General features: G+C 50.2%; 1 protein-coding gene across 4 annotated transcripts in view; it reads right to left on the reverse strand.

Annotated features, from left to right (window-relative positions):
• Positions 1-21,868, reverse strand: part of LOC106748451 (protein scalloped) — a 147,495-nt gene that overhangs the window by 25,746 nt on the left and 99,881 nt on the right. For all 4 annotated transcript variants that reach the window (XM_014626968.1, XM_014626969.1, XM_014626970.1 and 1 more), the window contains 2 exons: positions 16,937-17,061; positions 13,970-14,108 (listed from right to left, as the gene is read on the reverse strand). In XM_014626968.1, the coding sequence (XP_014482454.1) occupies positions 13,970-14,108; positions 16,937-17,061 (264 nt within the window). The remainder of the gene's footprint in view (positions 1-13,969; positions 14,109-16,936; positions 17,062-21,868) is intronic.

Consider the following 21,868-nt stretch of genomic DNA (forward strand, 5'->3'; position numbering starts at 1 on the left):
CCCCCCCCCGCCTTTTCCCCGCACGCCCTCAAACGTCCTTCGCAGCTCTCTCTCTCTCTCTTTCTCTTTCATTCGCGCTCGCAATTGTCCGCTCTCACCCTGTATCCGTTTGGCCCTTCGCGCTTTATCCCACTTCGCGCCCGTTTCTCTCGTTTAACATCACCGCCGCGCTCGTTCTGTCTCTCCATTACGATGTCGTGCTAATGTTGCAGAATGCTCGCGACTTTACTGCCGCGTGTTCTATTTCCGTGGTTTTTACCAGGCCGGGCTGTGAGGGGGCGACCATTCTTGAGAATATATCCGCGAGAACGAGGCTATATTTCTCGTCAAAAAGAAAAGTTGGTGTCCACTGTTGCAAACAAAGGTACCTTGTCGGCTTGGGTGATCGTAAAGAGAAAGGGCTCGATATAAAATTCTTGCAGAAAATCGGAGATGCGATCGGCGAGGCCGATGTTAATCGGGAAAACGTGAACGTAAATAGGCAATGCGGAGGTAATATCGAAATTACAAAGAAATCTCTCTTTCAGCAGAAATCTCGCGGAATACTTAAAGAATACTTGGCGGAACACCGTTAGTCCGCGAAACGGCGGGCGTGCGTAAGCTGCACGGATTTTTCCTCGCTTTCCTCGATCTTCTTTTTCGGTTTCCTTTCCTTTTTTCCAAGCTCTCCACGATGCGCCATTTCGCGGCGGGGCGCTTTTGTTACGTCAACTATTTGAACCGTTTTTACATCATCACACACTCTGACCCTTCCTCGTCGCGCTTTTACTTCCATCAGCAGTATGGCGTCGTCTTCCGCGTCGTTTCACGCTCTTCATGCGTGCTCCTCTTCCTCCTCCCTCCTCTCTTCCGATTTTACAATTATTACATTACACAACGAGCTATCGGAGGCTGCCTGTCACCCTCGTTGTTCCTGAATTTCCAACTAATTACCACGTCGCTCGCTCGCCAGGACGCGTTTAGTCATTTTTACATTGTCTCGCGGGCCGTTTCATCTTTCCCCCGTTTTTCCGTCCTTTATTCGCGCGCCCGTTGTTTCTCTCGGTTCCGTCTCTCCATTACTATATGCCGACGCTAATATCATAAAATTGTCGCGACTTTATTACTACGGCGTTACATTTTTATCTTTCTCACTTTTTCCACTCGCACCCTCTTCCTCTTCTTCTCTCTTCCGTTAGCCTCAATCTACGCTCTCTCAAATATCTCCTCCGCGTTACTCCCCCCCGTCTTCTCTCGCGCGTGCACCTTGTCTTTATGTCGCATCGCTTCGCGACGCTGCGGAATTGTGTAATTTTATTGTCAACCGTCCCTGCAATTTTCCACCGCGCCTTCCGCGTCTTATTAACTTCCCCACTTCCTAGATCGCGCGCACCCGTCTCTTTTCTCACGTCGACCGCTGCTTCATTATTACGTTACTATAATAACTAATGATTACACGATCTCGTTCGTGTCGAACGCCTGTTTCCCGAACGTCTCCACTACTTCATCGGCGGGCCTATATCCGTCCAGATCGATCTTATACCACATGGTACTTCATTTAATCCTTCTCCTCGATGTCCTCAGTGGTCTTCGTCTCTTCGCGCTTTCTCGCCCCTCTTCATTTCACTGTATCCTCATATTGTTATTGTATTATACATTACAGAGCGTTTCTTCCTTGAGCATTAAGCCGATTACCGCGTCAGTCGGCCGTCGGGACACCTCTTTGTCCATTTTTGCATCGTCTCGCTCATTTCGCCAAGACTGACCGAGAGGCAATAGGAGAGAGAAAGAGAAAGAGAAGGAGGGTGGGAGGGGGAGAGAGAGAGAGCTCAGTCTGCAGAGTTGCAAAATGTCCGCGCAATCTGAATTATTAAGCGGCGAAAAGGCGGGGGAAGAGAATAGCAATAATCTCGAAGGGAAGCAAGCGGAGTGAGGGGTAGTTGAGGAGGGTGGCGGAAAGAAAGAGAGAGAGAGAGAGAGAAAAAAAGAGAGCGATCGCTTCGGGGCCGGCTCTGAAGGCTCTCTTTTCCTGCACCATATTCTTCCGTATTTCCCGAAAACGTGCGAGCGAGATACAGAAAGAGGAGGGGGAGAGAGAGAGAGAGAACGTCTCCCCGCGAATTAATATTCATTACGTCGCGCAGCGCCAAAGCGGCTGCTCTCGTCCTGTACAAATATGAAACGACGTACTTGCGCTAATTAAAATACCTGGCTGCTTTCTTGGACGGAGAGGCGGGCGACCGCCCTTCACCCCCTCCTCGGTCCCTGTATCCTCCTGTTCCTGGACTCTCGTCTTTGGTCCTTCGTTGGCGTTTATAGCCGGAAGAGAGATGGTTTCTGTGCGAAATTAATAGCGCAACGGGCGGTGTTTGCATCATCGACGCCTTTGAGGCATTTTAATATCGGGGAAATTGAGTTTACATAGGGTGTCCCGAAGAAACGCGCGTGTCGCCACCGTGCTTTACCGGTAATTCGCTTTAATGAAGCTCTCGGACGAAACTTGACTCTCTTTGTCTCTCTCTTCTTCATTTCCATCCATTGTCCCATTATTGCGCGCACAAAGGTAACATTCGCGGGGTTTCAATTCGTCGTCGAGATCGGGATGCATCGGTTTACGTTTGACGATCATCGCGAAAATTCGACACGAAGGTACAGTCAGAGCGGAAACAATCCGCTCGATCGACCGCGTCTCATCCTCTCTTCCTCTCCGGGGCGCGGCTCGCGCGGTGGAGAGAGAGATCTCTCGGCGATTCTTTCGCGTGCTCGTAGGACAGGTGACAGCCACCCGGCCGAGATCCGCAAAACAACCAAGGCGCCCGGCGACGGCGACGAGATGCCAGAGCGCGGGGAAGCGGAGCGGTGGCGCGGCGTCGACGAGCGTCGGCAACGACGTCGGACCACGGGCTCGCTCGCTCGCCTGCCCGTCGCCTCCATCGCCGCCACCGTCGTCGTCGGGGAGCTATTATATGCTCGAGTTTAATTAAACTCCGCGAGATGTCAAAGGACTCGGCCATGCCGGCAAGACGGACAATGCGGACGCAGATTATTACATCCCTCGTCGGGCTATCCACTCCAGTGGCTGCGCGTCCACGCTGGACCTCCAGCGGAGTTGCGTCTGTGTGTGGACGAACGTGCGCACGTGAGCGTGTGCGAACGTATTTCAACGGGTATCCCGGTCGTGGCGGCTACGCGCGCCAGTTGCAAGCTGGCGTATTTCGCACCTCCGTACAGCTCGCGTCCAGCTGACCACCCCGGCTGTTTTATTCAGCGCGTACGCGGACCGCGCCTGGTACATATCAAGTCGTTAGTTTATAAGTAATCTCTAGATGAGTCGCGTCGGACGATGGAGAAGATATACGCGAATGTTTTACGCTCCCCGGACGTTTCCGCGTAATCTCCGCGATCACTTTTCATTGGAATTGAGTCTATGAATGGAATTCTTCCGACAGGTGGACATTTGCATAGATTATCAGACATCATGCGGATCGATGTATGTCCCCGAGTCGAAATTTTAATGCTGCTCTGACGCTCTTGAGGATAGTTTGTGCCTGTTTAAACGGCTTATAGACTAACAAAACTTACTTAGACAATACTGATACTTCTTAACTTCTCTTTCGAACCTATAATTCTACAGATTGAATTTTAATGCTACCTTCAATCGTCCCATTTGAACGCTAAAACAACGTAAACGGAAATTGAAGACATCATCAGGATCAACGTAGGGATTATATTGTATTATTAGAAGTGAAATGGAACCTGTTGTACTGTCTCAGCTTATACTGTTCCGAATCAAAGGTTTAACATGGAGCCAAAAGTTTCGACTCGGGACGCCTTTTCGATAATCGTGAGATTACGGGATGAGATACGATTTACGGGCTTGCGACGAATCAGGCCATGAATCATTAATTACACCGAGCGTGACATTAATTGCATGTCTCGTCGGCGATATCCGTGAATATGTTTGCCGTTTCGAAGCATCACATCGCGTGAATTAAATCGAGAAACATCGTGGCGCACACTATCCAATACACCGACGCTTCTCGGGTGGAGAAAGTTTGATCTCTCAGCGACTCGTCTTACTCGTCCTCGTCGTTTCCGTCGTCGTCGAGGCAAGCGAGCGAGCGAGATCCTGCCGGAGAGTCCGCAATGTCGTGTCAATGCCCATAATTTCACGCTCCGACGACCGCTCGGTATCGGATTATTGGATCGGATATCGAGGAAGGAGCAAGAGGAGGAGACGACGAGATGGAGGAAGAGGAAGAAGAAGAAGAAGCTCGGCGATCGACGCCGCTACGGTTGCGAGAGGAGCGGAGTGGATATCCTTACGACGGCGGGTAAGAGGAGGAAGAGGCACCCTCGGGGGAGCCGCCCGAGTCGCCTCGGGAAGCATGAAAGGGCGTCGAAATTGCACTTCCGTATCTCGTTAAAGCGCCGGGACTCGCCACGCGGAATTATCCGCTCACGGCGCTCTCTTTATTCCGCAACCGACACTCCGCGGGGATGTATCAATCCACCGTGCGAACTACCCTCCTCGCAGTACCTGCGATTCTAAACGCTACACGGGACATCTCGGTGCGACCTTTACAATTGGGATAAATATCGCGTTGAGCTTATATCGTTGTTTCTATCAATCTTGACCCTCCTTCTCCTCCCTCTCTCTCTCTATTGTTATTTTAGAAATTTTCGCGAGCACGAGATTTTCTTCACGGCTCGTTTGGACGTAAAATAGTTATCGCTTCAGCCTTGAGATAGATTCACGTTGCTGCGAGCGGAATTCCTCGCAAATGACTCCGGTATTTTATTGATAGACGGTAACATGGTTTAAATAAAACAGTAATGGTAGGTGTAATAATTTTAATTAAAAATAAAAGCTGTTAAATATAGATTTCGAGCCGGCAAATGGCCGTAATTTAATTCTCGTATTTCCGCTAAGATTACCGAAAACGCGAGACATTGCGGGCACGGTTGCGATCTCGTATTGTTTAATGCAATAATTGCAGTAATAGCTCTCGACTCGGCGTTACTTTCATTACATCCTGGGAATCCCAGGCCGGGGATTTGAGTTAATAAAATTCTACGGCCGCCTCCCATATCAATTTATGAGTGAAATATTCGATATATGTAATATCGAATAATCGATAAACGTAATAAATAAATGTTTGAGAGCGCTTTTTAATTTAAATACGCCCGATGATTTGAAAATTCGATAATTGAAAAATAGACAATCAAATGAACACGAGATACATTTCGCGCGCGCGTACATTTTAATATAATATTTATAGCACAACGCGCGTCCTCATCGCGCATTGTTCGCGCGAATTTACGGTATATCCAAAATCAACGCGTCAACTCTCTCGTTTCCTCCGTTTTGGACAAATAGAGTATAAAAAAAAAAAAAAAAAAAAANCGATAAATTTCGCGGGCGAGGTTTCTCGTGCGCGAGAACTCAATGCGCGCTAGACTCGCGAAGTTATTTATTCACGTTGTAAATTGAGGCGTCACGACAAGGATCGAACGTCCGTCAACGACAATAAACGGCTTCATTATTTCTCAGTTAATCCCGCTCAGCGAAATTCAGCTCGATCGGCGTAATTAGCGAGGAAATTTACGAAGAACGAACGGGCCCAATCCACAACGTTCTCGCCGCCGTCGAGGCAAGAAACGTCGATTCGGAAATTCGCCGACGAGATCCTGGAGTCGCGATCATGGAAAAAGTGACTTTGTCGGTGGCTTTCCATGCTCTCTCGGTGAATCTCGAAATTCATCGAGCTCTCGGGGAGTCGCGAGGGGCGACGGTTCCAGAATCGCCAGGGAAAGCGTCGGAGACGCCTGAGACACCCTCCTTCCGCCGGTCAATAACTGGACACTGCCTCCTCCTCCTCCTCTTCCTCCTCCACCTACACCACCCTCTCGCTCTCGCCGACGGCCTGTGGCGCACTCACACCGTCTACCACGATCCTTCCACTACACCTTCTTATAAGGTCCTGTCGCGCCGCGGGAACATTGCAACGTGCCGATTGCTCGCCGCTCTGTCTCTCTCTTTCTCTCGTAAACGTCTCGTTTCCCCAAAACGCGCGGCGAAAGAATATCCCCTCCGAGACGGTCGCATTTTCAACGCGCGAGCCGAAACGACAAAGAGAGGGTGCGTTGATTATCGAAGAACGTCACCTCAATACTTAAGAAATAAATAAATGTTGTCCGACTCCGGTTTCCGATTCTCTTTGAAGTGTCTTTCGTGCTGTCGCGTCTTGCCGTCTTTGCGACTATCGTCGCAATCGCACGAGTCGTCGCCGCCAAAGAGCAGCTCGTCCTGCTTTCTTTCTCGTAAATTGGATCGATCTCGGTATCTCGTCGCGCAGGATCAAAGCGAACTTGGAGCACTTGGTTACTACGACGTTACGGATATTATGACCGGTTTAATCCCCTCGTTACTCGCGGTGATGCACTCTGTACACAACAGTAAGCCTTACCTAATCTCTAAAAGCTTTTGCACGAAACTATCTAAATATGTTCCGGGAGCCATGGCTTTGTACGAACCGCTCTCGTCGAACAGATGCACCCGGTGTCTCGCACAAAGCGACTCGGTTAAAATCGGAGCGGGGTATATATATACATGCGCGATCTAAAAACTTCCGGCAAAAAGTCGCGTTACTCCTCCGCGAAACGGGAACAATCGATATCAATCTGTGTCGCGCAGATCGGAAGAAACCAAAAAAAAAACATGTTGCATGCACGTAGCAGGGTCGTTTACCCTTTTGTCGCCGGCGTCACGGAATGACATCGGCTGTTCCCGTTTCCAGGTACATTCTAGCGGCAGAAAGATCGAAACACTTTTATCTCCGCGATGTATCATCAGAAACGCATCCAATATTCGTTAGGAAAATTTATCCCCTGACAACTACAGAAAAAGCGATCTCCTATTGGATAAGAATAGGTTGCACGATTTACCGAAAGGAAAAGTGTCGCGCGATCTGTTCGCCACCGAGACATCGAGTTTTCGAGACTAGCACTGTCAATTTCGACTATCCGGATACCCGCGAGTCTTTCAATAACCGAGTATATGGAAAATTTTAGACGTTACAAGTTATTGCTTTTCCTAACAACAACAGACAATAATAACGTCTGAAATTATCCGTATATTCAATTACTGAAAAGACTCTATTATCAGAGTCTGTGACTCGTGTATCTGAGTAGTTGACAAATACTACTTTCCAAATTGGCCAAATTGACAGTACTATTTTCGACCGTTTATTTATTTCTCACTTCTCCGCGGTCGAGGGTACGCGATATCGCGCGCTTCATATATCACTTGCGGATCATCTTTTATCATCGGACGTGTCTCGACGTCCAATGAATACAAGACGAAACTGATTCCCGCCATCGTACGAAGTTCACCGAGTGAACAATCGTGAGAAATCCCGTACGAGGGTCTCCGTGAAAGAGGAGACCAGGAACCGAAGCGAAATCGAAGAGGGAACCGAGGAGAGGAGCGTTTTCATCGTTAAATGAACTCTACAGCTGAGCAATCCGCTCGCGCGTGGAAGGTCGGAGATCAAATGAGAAGCGGATTAATTGCTATAGGCACAGGACGTGATTGCGGTGGGTCGCGCGATTTACGATCGAGATTCACAGCGTCCACCGGCGCGCCATCGCGCCGTCATCGTTGTCGTCGTCGACGGAACACCGGTCGCGAATTCTCGATTGCAACGACGCCCGACTCGATGACCCATAAAGCAGGATACGGCGCAGCATGCATGTACAACCCCGGCGCATACGGTGCGCGCCCTATAAGCGAGCGAGACAGAGAGAGAAAGAGAGAGAGAGCTAAGTGCGATAACGGACGTCTCTACGTGTTATTACACTGAGAAAGCCATTCAATCGAATCAATTAAATTCTCGTTTCACTATGGGCAAAGAAATTTTTTAGTTATTATAACCAAAAATTTGTTTGCTCATAGTCAAGAATTTAGTTGATTCAACTAAATGGATTCTCGGTGTAGCGATCAGATAAATGCCGAGATGTACCGTTGCATCTTCGCTCGTCTTCCCGTATCGTAGCCCGCGGTAGAGAAAGAGAGAGAGAGACGCCTCTCGCAGCCCTCATATTGGATTCGCACAACACGCACGGGAAACGTCATCCGCGAGTAACGCGAGTACGCGGCGGCGTGCCGGAGGACTTCCGTCGAGCAGGCCTCGGGCTGTGCAAAAGTGCCCAATTACAGAGAATATATTTCCAACGTAATTTACGAGTGGTACTTTCCCGTGTGCAAATACCGGCCGGAGATGTGCAAGGAGATTAAAAAGTAGTCTAATTATCGCAATTCGTGACGTGTAGAATTTTTAATTCGCTTTCTGACGCGTCCGCAAAATCGGCACGCACACGATTTACGGCGGGAACATGCGGAAGAAAAGGGAGAAACAGCGTCTCTGTATTAGTTCGCGAGGACAAATTGATTCCGAATTAGTCCGAATTCCCGAAGCATCTGCTCTCGAGATGTTTCTCGAGCAGGCGCGGAACAGCTTGTACGTTACAGAGTTAACGAGTTACGGAGGCGCTCGCTCGTCAATTAATTTGCCATGGTTGTCCTCTCGGTTTATATCGACAGAGAGAGAGAGAGAGAGAGAAAGGAGCCCGGTCAGATTTATTGTGCGGATTACTTAAGCGACGGCGGCTAAAGACCAGGTGGGTCCGCGTGCGGTCGATTTATCTGTTTAAATACGACCCGGAGCGATGCCGACTCGTCCGAGTTCAAGCGGCACGCTACCTGTTCGCCCTCATTCACTCGCTCGCTCCCTCGTCCGCTCGTTCGTCTCGTTCTTCCTCGCGGGTATCGACGCGGGGTCCGCGTTCTAAAAGGGCGCTTTTAGAATACACGTCGTGGTCCGTGAAGATACGTCGTGCCGCAAGTCGTTTAGTTTATTTCCGTAATTCCATTTGATTTCGCTCAATTCGAGCGATGGATGAGAGAAGGGGGCGAAGTTCTTTTTGATGCTCCCCCATAGGCGAACTTTTAACTGAACCGACGACCACGCGACTCGCTATTTACTCCCTCTATACCGCGTGTTCTCTTCTCTCTTCGCGATTAATAAACGGAAAACTGCGGAATACTGAAGGGAACAGGTTGTGCATCGAAATATATATCGCGATCTCGGCAATCTCGAGAGCTCCCTGTTGCTCTCAAATTTTTCACTCTCAACTGAGAGGTCTCGGGGGACGAGTAACGCGTGATTTTATCAAGTAGAGGATTAATCGCGACCTTTACATTACCGCACCGATTCGTACGAGAAAACCGACCCGTCCCGATACATTTTCTCGTGTACGCGGAGCGAGACACTGACGCGAGGCGTCGGTCTCGGATGGATCCGACAGATCGGAAAATCTATTCAAAAGCCTCTCGTAGCCGCTCGCAGCCGGCAGCGCATCCCGCTGGTGGTGTAATATTACTTGGTAAACGCCAGCGGGCGCGGAAAAGGGTGAGAGAGAGAGAGAGAGGACGAGGGAGGAGCGGAGTGGATGAGGAAATTTGCAAGAAACTATATTTACGGAGTTCGTTCCGGAACATTGACCCGCGAGAGAGAAGTTACACCCGGTGGAAGCGGTGGAAGCCTCGGAGGTGTTCCGGGCGACCGCAGAGCGGCAACGGCAGTTTTTCTTTTCTGGTGTATAAGACAAGAACCTAAACGCTCTTCTAAGCGCTCGGGCTTTCCTACCTTCCTTACTTCCACTGTCTTCAGCGACGGAGAGCGCACAGGAAGGAGAGCCGTGCGCGAGCGCGCGTGTTTCCTTTTATTTCTGTCGGTTTATTGGATGCCGTGGACGTAAGGACGAAGGACCTAAGGTCTGCGGAATGGGACGGTGCGGTTTCTTTCCGCTTGGATGAGGTGGAAGTACAGGGAAAGAAAGAGTGAGTAAGAGAGACGAGAGAGAGAGAGAGAGAAAGAGCTCCTTTCCACCTTGGCGAAACGGCCACAAAGAATATCGAGCCCCCTCCGGTGCTACGAGACACACACAGGAAGTCTACTTTGACATTGTTCGTAGACTATCGACTGCGCTCGCAAAAAAGTCGCCGGCAAGCAGCAACCATGAGATTTTCGAAAAAGATTCGTCGGCGTGTCTCATATGTGTGGTGTGTGCATGCGTGTGTGTTTATGTGACCGGTAATGTTCGATTTCTATGTGAGGATCTAATAGATTTATGAGGCGGAACGAACGCGGTGCTCGATCCATCGGGCTGTTCCTTAAGACATTAACACGTTGTTATCTCGTCGAGGACAATTAACAGATTCTTATAGTCGAGTCCCACCGAGGGATAACTCGCACCCTTCTTGTGAAGCCAAACGTCTCGACAGAAAATCATCGACGATTATATTAACAACGTGGCGGCTTCGAGCCGCGGTAGAATTCGGAAGAGGACGGATTTCGTATCGCGTCTGAAACGAGTGATGAAATCTCAGTGTGGGCGTCGGCACCGTCTTAGCGGGGATAAGAGAAAGAGGCAACGGGAAGGAGTAACGAACGAACGGATGGATGGACGGACGGACGGACGGAGAGAGAGAGAGAGAGTGAACGGAAGGGAGGCCGGAAGGGAGAGAAGATCGAAGGAGGTAAATTGCCCCAAGATATTTAATCCCGCAGAAAGGCTAAGAAGGGATCTTTCTCTTTCTTTCTCCTTCTCCCTCCCTCTCTCTCTCTCTTTTATTGGCTCGGCAGTGAGCAACGGGCGAGATAAGTTTCCCATCGGATCGATGGCCAATCGCGTTAAGCGATTTTCGCGCCTCGTTATCCTTTGTTTCCATTCGGTGGACGACGATCGACTCGCATCGCTCGGCGACGACTACGACGACGACGACGAAGCTCCTCCGTCTTTCGTGACGTCGAGGATCGATCTTATATTGCGTCGCGCGCGCGTTTCCCTCTCTTTCGCCGTCTGCGCGAAGAATCGCCGACTTTCGCATTCCTCAATGCCAGGGGGAAATTACCGAGGGGCGTCCCGAGGAGCGACCTACTACTACTACTACTACGGCTACTACTACTCCTTACGACTTTCCCGATAGCGAGGACGCAAGAGCGATTTTCAATTGAGACACCCCCGCGCGACTTTGTACTCCGGAAATCGCTCGTCTCTCGAGATACGCTAGGATTAATTAGATATCTGAGAGACAGAGGAGAATCTTCGTGAGAGCGCGTCGGAGACGGAGCGCGTACTCAGACGCGGAGAGATTAGAAGTCGAAAGTAAAAGCGGAACGTGCGCGATTAAAACGGTAAAAGTGTCTTCTTCTCTGAAACGTTTCTTTGCGTATCGGACGATTTTTTAAAGGGTCGATGTTAATTAACCCGGCCCGATGCTAATTGGTTGTCCAATATCTTCTTTATGGTTTATTCGAAACAATTTGCTTCATTTACTTGTCCATTAAAATCTAATTGATTGTGAAATCGTTTAATCTGTAATATCAAGCAACGCCTCGAAATTCGTATTGAAACTCGGAACTTCGCGCTTATGAAAATCAGGACGACAATTTTATCGATATGTATATATTCCTCCCATTAACTCCCGTACTCCCCTCTCTCCTTCTCCCGAATATACTTTGCGTCTTCCTTATCTCTCGAAGTATTATTATTACAAACAGACGTCGTAACAAGATGATAATCCCATTATAAAGTTTAATAAACGTTACCATCATCGCGTGACAGGACTATTAGAATTTTCGCGACCGCAATTCTCTTGCGATACGCGCCCTCGGCGAGGACAGAATGAGGATAAGGATAGCGAGCGAGAGGATGTCGACATCATTGTCGTCGTCGTCGTCGTTCTCGTCACCGTCGTCGTCGTCGTTGTTGCTGTTTTCACCACCGTCGGTACCGTCGACACGGAGGAGCCTGAATTAAGCTCCATTTTCATAGAACTCGGCGCCACGATTGAATTGCCGCCCGCTTGGCTTTTCGCGCGCGAAGTGCTTTCGGAAATTAAGCGGCATTGTGCCTTAACGAATGGGATTCATGCGAATGCGGCCTACGTTCTGCCACCCCTCCCTCTCGGAAAATTCGCCCACCAAGACGCGCAAGAATAGAAGAAAAGTAGCAGCGATGTCCGCGCGCCCCGCGAGAGGCCGGAGTCAATTTCAGGCTTCGTTTACAGTCCTTTCAAGGATAATAGCGGCCTTGCCATGAATCACCCACTTCTGCGGAATCACCGTGAAAATCCGCGACTTCGATCCCATCGCGAACGGGGGAAAGGCGTTCGAAATTTTCGTCCGCGGCAAAAAAAAATGGTTCCGATTGCTCGCCGACTGTGGAAAATCGACTAATTCAACTTCAAAAAATATAACTCCGAAACAAGTCTAGACGGACACATATATATTTAAAATAGTTTCGTGAGATTAACGAACCTCCTTCGTACAGCGACATCGTAATATCCACCGAAGATGCAACCTTTCAAAATTGAATTTCGCGCATATCATCGATCGCTCATCACGACCTCCTGCCGGAGAACTGAATTAGCGTCATCAGCGTGTGAGCAAATTTACATATCCACCGTTCGTTCAATCGCGCATCTCACCGCCACCGATTCACCCCGTCGACGATTTATCATCGTCTTCCGCGAAGGGGCGATCGGCTGTACGTCGGCAAATTCGAGAAGAAGAGAGAAAGAGCGAGAGAAAAAGAGAGCGAGGATTAATACAAAAGACGCGCAAAGAAAGTACACACACACACACACACATATATACACACAGGCACACAAAGCGTCAGGGGTGGCCGGGGAGCGAATATCCTCCGAAGACGAGGAGGCGTTATTGCCCCGGTGGCGAGTTCATGGCGGTTAATGGTGGTGGTGGTTTACGGCGGTGGCCACGGTGGTACCGCTGCTCGTACCAGGCAATATCTGGTCAGTCACGTAGACTGACCTCAGCACCGAGCAATAACGACGCCCGTCTGGACGTTTCTCCGCTGTGTCGCGTACGTGGCGACGGCCGAACGGAGAGGCTGCTCTCCGTCGCCTACTACGGCGGTGGTTGTCGTCATCGTCGTCGTCATCAGACGACCGTCGAACGGCGTCTTTACCTTCGGAGCTTTTCTTCAGGTGCTCTCGAACGTACCTTATCTCCTCGTAACGCGCACCAACGAGCTAACAAACGAATATGCGCCTCTTTCTCTCTCGTTCTTTTCGCGAGAAAAACGCGGATGAGAGGTATGCGGTGCGAGAGCCGATGTTATTCAAAGAAAAGTTCTTTCTTGCAGAAAGTAAGTATGAGATCAGTCGACAAAAGTTCGATTCAATTTTTGACAAATGTGGACAATGCTAATGGCCGACTAGTCGGTCGATGAATAATTTGCCCCTTTTTTTTGTTGAATGCAACGAAGTAAACTTTGACCCAAAAATCGAACTAAACTTTTTGACTCGCCTGAGCTCAATGAGATCATATTTTTATTGGTTCCTAAAACACAAGGTGTCCCAGCACAAGAAAAACACCTAAATGTCTTCTTTGATGATCCTTATTAATGATATAAAGTTAAAAATCGAAAAAAAAAATGACCGTAAAAAATTTCCCTCCACGACATTCCTCTTTCGAAATCATTCATCTATGGGCTCTAAATGTAATTTCTCATGTAATTAAAAATAAAGGAAATATTTAAGTGTTTTCCTTATGATGGCGCATTCTGTACACGTTCAGCTTTGATATAATAATAATAATTTCATATAATAATAGAACACACACACACACACACACACACATATATATATATAACTTGCTGGTATTATTTATTACGAGCCCGCACTTCGTTTCGACTTTACGGTCTTGCCGAAGTATCCTCATCTACGCGATGAAGTTCGCCGGACTTCGTCATCACGTACGCGCAAGGCGGAGCCACGAAGTCTCAAAGTTACGACAAAGGAGAGACGACATTTCTTATCTTTTCTTCCTTTCCTCCTTTCTTTTTCAGCGACAGACTAATAGAGGAACGATAGAGACCAGGAAATTGTGGGACTCACCGTACATCTTCCCTTCGTCGGAAAGGATGATTTTGCGTCGACCGCATGGCGGATATATGGTAAGAGCTTCCTGGAAGCTCTGTTCGATATCCGGTGACCACACACCCTCCGCGTCCGCTGCCGACAGGTCCTTCTCGTCCTGGAAAAATACGATCGTCATGATTCAAAAGCCGGAGATGAGTCCGGAGGAAAAGCAAGGGACTCAAATTATCGCTCATCGTTCACGATCATCGCTCGCGTTCGCTCGACATTTAATAAGACTCCGGCACGTCTATCGTTCGAGCGACTGATTAACCCCCTCGCGAGTTTCCGAACTGCCGGGGGGGGGGGGGGGGGGGTTTTTNACAGCCGCAACCCCGCAATTGTATCTCTCGAACGACGAACCGATAATAAACGATCGCGACCGATAAACCGTCTTTCTCGAGCGAAAGATCTTTATTGTCAACACATTTCAAGTTATTATTTTAATCCCCTGCATTCTAAGAAGGTGCCGTCGACAATTTCTTATAAAACTCGGAAATCGCCGCGGCGGCGTCTCTCGGTCTTCGAATCCAAATCTAAACCGGTTACCGTTAGTTTGAATAAACTGATCTAAAAACCCAAAGGTCCCTCTGTGAAGTTTTCCGAGTTTTTGAAGAAATCTGGGCAGGCGCCCTTGGAACACAAAGGGTTAAAATAAGAACACGAGGGCTAGGTTCGTGAGAAAGGCATTGAATTTTATTTGGGGCTGCCGTTCCTCTGAACCTCTTCAGCCTCTTTGGGATCGTCTTAGTCGCTTTTCACCCAGATATCGCGCTCGATTCTCACGCCGGCATCCGTCACGTTTCGTCACGATTGCGTTTCGCGAGAACGTAGCGGCTCGCGATACCACGCGCATCTCAGCGGCCTGGGCACGTTCGACACGAGAAAAGTTCATTTATCACCGATTCCGCCGCTGACCGCGCGCGCGCAATTTATCTGCCGCGTTGATCGCGAAGAACGTGGCCGGACCTCGGGGGAGACCTTCCTCTTCTTCTGCCTCCGCGAAACAAAGGGACTCCTCCGGCAGCCGCGAAGCCACGCTTGGAACGTGGCCGAGAGAGAGAGAGAGAGAGGGAGGGAGAGAGAGAGAGAGAGAGAGAGAGAGCGAGCGGAGTCTCGATTTTCTCCCGCCGAATCCAGAGAAGGATCTTCTCTTTCGATCCTCTCGCTCTCTTTCCCTTTTATTTCTTCTTTTCTTTCGCGTCGCGTCAGCTACGTTGGTGTCGTCGTTCGCCGATTCGATCCGATCGAAACGTCGGGTGACGAATACGCGTGATACGCGGAAACACACCTACGGGTCCGAAGGGTTACGTACCACCATCGCTCGCTCGGTTCGCGAGGCTGGAATTTCAAGGGAATCGACGAAAACCTCCGTGCCGCACGAAGAGCCGAGAAACGGGCGATTACGGACGCGGGCGTCAGGTACCGAGAAGCGTGGAAAAGGGTGCGAGGAAACCGGGGCTCGTCCCTTCCGAGAACCCTAGTCACGTTCGCCACGTTCGATATAATATCGCGGAGCACGCAATCCGGAACCCGGTGGACTCTCCGGATGGTGCGGAAGTATAAAAAAATGAAGGAAAGAAAGAAAGGAAGAAAGGAAGGAGAAAAGAGAGAGAGAGAGAGGAGCGAAGAAGAAATCCTCGATTCGATCTCACTCGCGACCGCGCGCGCGCGCACCTTTGATCGCGACGCTGCGCGCCCGTAGATCGCCGATAAACGCTACCGCGAAACGGTACTCCGTTTCGTTTGAATTGCTAAATCATCGCGGGAACAGTTACATCGACGGATACATTAAGCGGAGAGAAAATGGCAGTTTCCTCTCTCCGCGTACACACGCGAGCGTTAAGTAAATAACATTAAAAAAGAAAAACACGGACGTGCGGGGCAATGAAAATAGTAAATGAATAAAATACGCATAAGTCGGGTGCGTTCGTCGCGTCGTCGGTGAAATTACATGCGGGAGAAGAAAGGCGACGACGGCAGGGGGGAAGCAGAAAATTAAATTGCAAAGGCGACGTTCAGCTTTGAAGCTGTTTCGCACGTCTGACCCAAATAAATCCAATTTGCATGTGCTAAGCTCGGCAAATTAACGCTTAAGTAATCCCGTGAATTTTCATGACATTAGTATTCATGATGCTGTTTGGTTTTGCAGCGGGAATATGTATGCAAATAAATTCCGCGAACAAACGAAAAGTAACCGCGGGAACGGTTTAATCCTTAACTGGGAACAGCGCGTGCTCCCGCGGCCGGACCCGATGAAATTTCATTGTCGCGCAATTCGCCCGGGAGATTATTTTATTTTCGACACCGCGTAAATCCCTGCCGGTGCGAAAGTTATCATCCCCCTCTATGCAAATCAGAGATTATAAAATGTGTATTCTCTTGATAACGCGGAAAACTATATCTCTTGGTCAATTTCAAACGACATCGCGCCATCGTGATTTTCGAAAAATGAACGACCCTTCAGCTCTCTGATCGAATACGCAGCTAGAACACATGCACGAAAAGCCAAATGATGAGGATTCTCCCTCTGTACGATGGTCGCTCGCGTATCACACACTGCGAGAAGAGTGCTCATTTTTCTTTTCTTTTTCACAGGATGACTTTCGCCAACGGGGCGATGATTGCGTGAAATTACATCTGCACCGTTACATCTTACGTCGCATAATTCGCATAATCCGACTCGAGTCCTCACGCGAGACGGTATACACACTCGTGAACTCGACGAGAGTCGGCTCACTTTTCCGGCCGAATGAGAACGCGAACATCGGAAAAGGTTTCCGCCTTTTTCGAACTCACGGGCCGGCGAGCTAATTGAAATAAGAACGACGCGGAAAAAAAGGAGGAAAGAGACAAACGGAAAGAAAAAAAAAGAAAAAAAAGAGAGAAAGGCGGCGCGCGAGTACGCGCAGCGGTCTTTAATTGGAGACGGCACGCTCGACTTACATCGCTAATTTCGCCAACGTCGAGGTTCTTCGTATCCGAGCCGGAGCCGTTGGCGTCGGGCGGCGGCCCGGAACTCGCGGGGGTCCACGGCGCGGAAATGGTGTCGGCTGCAGCCACCGCACTGCCTGCAACAAACGAGAGAGACGAACCCCAGTTTATTAACTTTCCCTCAGAAAAATCCACTCTCTCTCTCTCTCTCTCTTCCCTTCCCCCTTTCAGCTTTTCGTCGGCGCTCTATGCGCGGAGATACACGTGCCGACCAACCAGCCTGCATCTCGCGATGCGAAAAGTAATTAAGCGCAGTGGGACGACGTGCAAACATACACATATTATATATATATATATATATATATATGTGGGCCGGAGATACATTCACGAGTCTTTCAGATCTTTCATGGGGAAATATTTCTAGCCCTTTTTTTGTAGAATATCGAATTTGCCGAAATCCTGCGACGTGCATGTAATTCAGAACTGCTTAGTGTGTTTATAAAACTTATATCTAGAGTTAGAATATCAGGAAATGCCAAACCGTGACTATTAATCAGCAGAACATAGAATATAGAGACACGTGAGCGGAAGGGAAGCGGTTAGCCGGTGGTTCTACTGCAGCGTCGACAACCCCCGCTTTGACAACCGGAAGCATTCAGGCATGCATGCAACAATGATCTCTCTTTTCAAGGGTAACCATATTAAACATTAATATTAACAGTAATCATAAAACAATCGGATGGTAGAGAGAGTCCCGCCGTTCAATCATTTCGCACCACCGGAATCATTATAATACCGCCGGTAGGGACACCCCTAGCACGGCTAACACTCCACCCCCTCCCGCCAATTACATTGTGCGTTATTGTTTCTAACGATGTCCGCTACAGAATAACGAATTAATTTCGCTGGCCATCGCGCGCGCGGCTCGCCCGCGCTTTCGACAGTGGGATATTATCCTATCGGATTAGCCACGAGGGAGAGATCGACGAGGGTGGAAGTCAGGGGGTCGCGTGCGCGCGCGAGAATGAGGGTGAGAGGTGGGAAGCGAGAGAGGGTGCGCGCAGCGGAAAAATCAGCACGTGAAAAATCGCGGTCGCGGGGGGATAAAGGGGGGGTTGGGGGTGCAAAGGAGGGCGAGGGGGTGCAGCGAACACGGTGCTACGTCGCTCGTCGGAGCAACAAGTGTTCGCTGATATCGCGTATCAGTGCCGCGACGGCAGGTGGGGGTAGTTCGTAGGCGGTACACTCCGCCTACCGAGGGTGGAGTGTGTATGTTGAGCCCCCGGAAAAGACCCCTACCCCCGGATTCGTGGTGTCGGTGGCGGTGCAAATCCCGATCCGTAGCAACAACCCCCGGGAAAAGCCGAGCGTGCCCCCCCTCCCTCCCTCACGTCGNCATCGTCGTCCTCGTCGACGTCGACCTCTATCTATGACTCTCTCTCTCTCTCTCTCTTCTCTCCCTCTTCCAGTCCCTGCCGTATCCTCATCGCGATGACGAAATTCATCGGGGAATCATTCGCGGGAACCCGCGCCGCGCGCATGTGCTGACCATGCTCGGCACTCGAGGAATCAAGATGAGACGGATAATTGTTAATTATACGCAGATATTCGTGTTACGTGCTCCACTTTGTCCGTTTGGACGCAGGGGAGTGAAAGAAAGAGAGGGGGAGGGAGCGAGGGTGGAGGAACGGGTCGCCGGGATTACTGGGCTAGCCTTGTCGAGTCCGGGGCATTGTTAATTATTGAGCATCTTTTCGCTAGGGGTGGTTAGTCGATAGCGCACGTTTTCGAGAGAGAGAGAGAAAGAGAGAAAAAGTTAGGAACGCGGAGGGAGAGAGACTGTTCAACTTAATTTACCTACGCTGAGCACTCTAATTGAAAGTCTCAGCGCTTAACGAGATTTTCTCATACCGCGTCCCGTACTTAAGACCTGTCATCAGAAAGAGAGAGAGAGAGAGAGGGGGGGAGGAAAAGAGGTAGACAGAGAAAGAACAGGTGTTGAAGAGGATAATTCGCCAAATCCGTGTCGAGATGATCGATTCCTTATAAAGATAGCAAAGTATTCCCCGTTCTTTTCAGTCGAGTCTGAATGACCCGCGGATGAAAGAGTGAGAGACGATGTGTCGGTTCGATTCGCAAAGCTCTTTGTGAAAGACACCGTGCGTGCGCTCTGTCTCTCTCTCTCGGCCCATCCGTTCCTCGTGAAAACACACGCGGGGTCACCCGGCGATATCGCGATGCAGCGGCTTGCGCACAATCGCGGATGCACACGGTGGGCTAACGGTGAACGCGGCTCGCGCGGTACTCGAATGCGCGCGCGAATGCAATATGCGAGGCGGCGGTGGCCTGAAAATGAGCGGTGGCTTAATAGAGACGTGCAGACGCGGTTTGCGTACTCTCGCACGTGCACCAGCGAGCGTGCGCGCGTGTGTGTGTCCATCCAGCCCGCGTGCAGACTGCAACGCCAGGACGCCGGCAGAAGGCATAGATCATGGCGGATGATGCATGGTTGCACTCGGCGTTCTCGCGGCTGGGCGCTAGAGGAAGAGGAGGATGTAGGGGGGGAGGGTGGTTATATACCCAAGGGATGGAAATGTTCGGATGTGAAGGATAGGGTATGACCAGGCTGGCCGTGATAGGATACAGATACTCGGGGGAGGGAGTCGACGCCTCTCTCTCTCTCTCTCTCTTCCTCACTCTCCTCGAAGCCTCGGAATGTCCCTGCCGCTGCTACGAGATCGCGAGACCGCGAACGTGCGCGTCCTTCTCCGTGGCTCGGCCGCAAGCCACTCGGCGCCGGATATCACGGCTAGATTTTCTCCCCCGGCTTCGAGCCGTCGAGCAATGATCGAGTCGCTGCGAATTTTCGGCCCGTGAGGAGCGCAGCGGCCGCTTCTCCAGCTGCCGCTCTCGCCCGGGATTTCATAGGCATTTCGCAGCCTCCGAGATTAGAGTAGTTCCTGCATCGAGATTTCTTGGGCAGGAATCTCACCCGAGTGAACATTTGTTCAATGTGATAACAAAGATACCGTCGCATTCAGCATCGCAAGAGTGAATTTGCGTCCCACCGAAATCTGAAATTCTTCATCCGGTCACGCCGGAATTTTTCAGTCGATCCGTGCGAATTTGTCTCGTCACGATGGTGCGGTACACATCAGATTCACTCTCTTCGATCTCGAATAAAGATATTCACTCGGCAATTTGCTCTGTACGAGTGAAAAGTCGCTTGACTCCGAATGACTCGGCTGTCACCCTACTTTTCAAGTGGAATTTCACCCGAAGAAATCGAGAGAGTACACTTCCGAGATCGCTCGCCGCGGTGAAACCACAGCGAGGTAAAAATGCAACGCGATAGGGTCGGATTATAGGTAGCGAGGTTTCTTCAGATAATTCAATGTTCGTTTGGTTTTGATGAAGCGGCTTGACTCGGTTGTTTAAGCAACAGCCGGATTACTGGGTCTCGCGAGATGAGAATTACGGCGTAACGGCCAGAAGACGCGACGCAGCGACGAATGAAGAAACTTTCGCGAGATAGAGCCGGACGTTTCGGTATGTCGTGAACATCCGCGGGAATGAGATCACCACATACGTCTTTCCACTCGCGCGCCTTTGTGAGTTTGCTCCCGCCGTGTTACATCGTATGCGCGCGGTTAACCCCGAAGTCCTCGGGAACTCGACACTCGTCCCCATCAACTCCGTTTAATTCCGCTCAAATACAATATAAAGTAGAATGTCGCGAGTCCTGTACAACAGTTTAATTCTCGCATCCCGACGAAAGAAAATTCGATCGACGTGAATACGTCTCAGTCCCCCTCTCACCAAGAGAGATTCTCCGTCGCCTTGCTCATCCGGCAAAATCCTGCTGAGCTAAAGTCTCAGCGACACAGACTGAGATCTGTGCATCTCGGAAGCGTGCGGGTATCAGCGAAATTGACAAACGGCGATCTGAAATTCCGAGCGACATCCGGCCGAGTGAATTCGTCATCGAGGGAACGTCACGTCGCGGACAGCCGGAAAATGTCCTCGGTCGCTTTATCCTTGAGCCATATACCGATGGTATGTATCCGTTGCATAGAGGAGGGGGGGGGGGGGGNGGGGGGGGGTAGTAAATGCCGCGTTCGCGGATGGCGGTGGTGGCACTGGCTAAGCTGTAAATTTGGCGTATAACCATTCGGGGGTGGCCCTGGTCGAGTAGGCCAGGTCCTCCACCTCTCTCCCTCTCTCTCTCCGACCCTCACTCTCCCCCTCTCTCTCCCGTCCTGCTTTTCGGAGGTGGTCGACGAGGGGGCGGCAGGCAGGGGTGAGACAGGAGACGGGGGTCGTAGAAGCATTCATAGCAGGGACCAGAGGGTGGCTTCGGTGGAATGCGTCCCGTTTAATATCGCGGAACATTATATATCGCCTCTCTTGTCCCTACGTTGCCCGTGCGGAGCGCGGTATAACGCGCGCAAACACACCCTCGCACGCGAGCGCACAAGTATACACACACACACACACACACACTTGTGTACGAGGAAGCGCGCGACCGCGTACCCACCGGCGGTCGCGGCGTCGTCCGATAACGCGCTTTGATAACAGGGGTGTCTTTCCGTAACGAGCCGAGTCTTCCGCGAGGCGTCGATGGAGTTGTCATTTTTCGCTCACATTGAAGTTTTCCTTCAACTTTGGACCGACGAGTCGATGATTCGGCCCGATTGATTCGACTCTTAATTTATTCGTCCCTTCATTACGTCGGCTGCGCCTCATTGGTCTTAACAGACACTGATCAGTGAGAACAAGAGAGACTGCAAATTGGAGGACACTCGTGGGTATTTCGAGGCTGAAACTTTAAGATCGATCTGTCCCTTGATTGTTATCGCTTCTAAAATTTTCGCTTAATACAAGTCAAGACGAAAAACTAAAAAATTCTTCATTTCCAACAAGTGGTACGAGTCACCGATAAGT

This window comes from Dinoponera quadriceps, unplaced genomic scaffold (genome assembly GCF_001313825.1).
Source record: "Dinoponera quadriceps isolate SergipeBrazil2010 unplaced genomic scaffold, ASM131382v1 scaffold2183, whole genome shotgun sequence".
Classification (NCBI taxonomy): domain Eukaryota; kingdom Metazoa; phylum Arthropoda; class Insecta; order Hymenoptera; family Formicidae; genus Dinoponera; species Dinoponera quadriceps.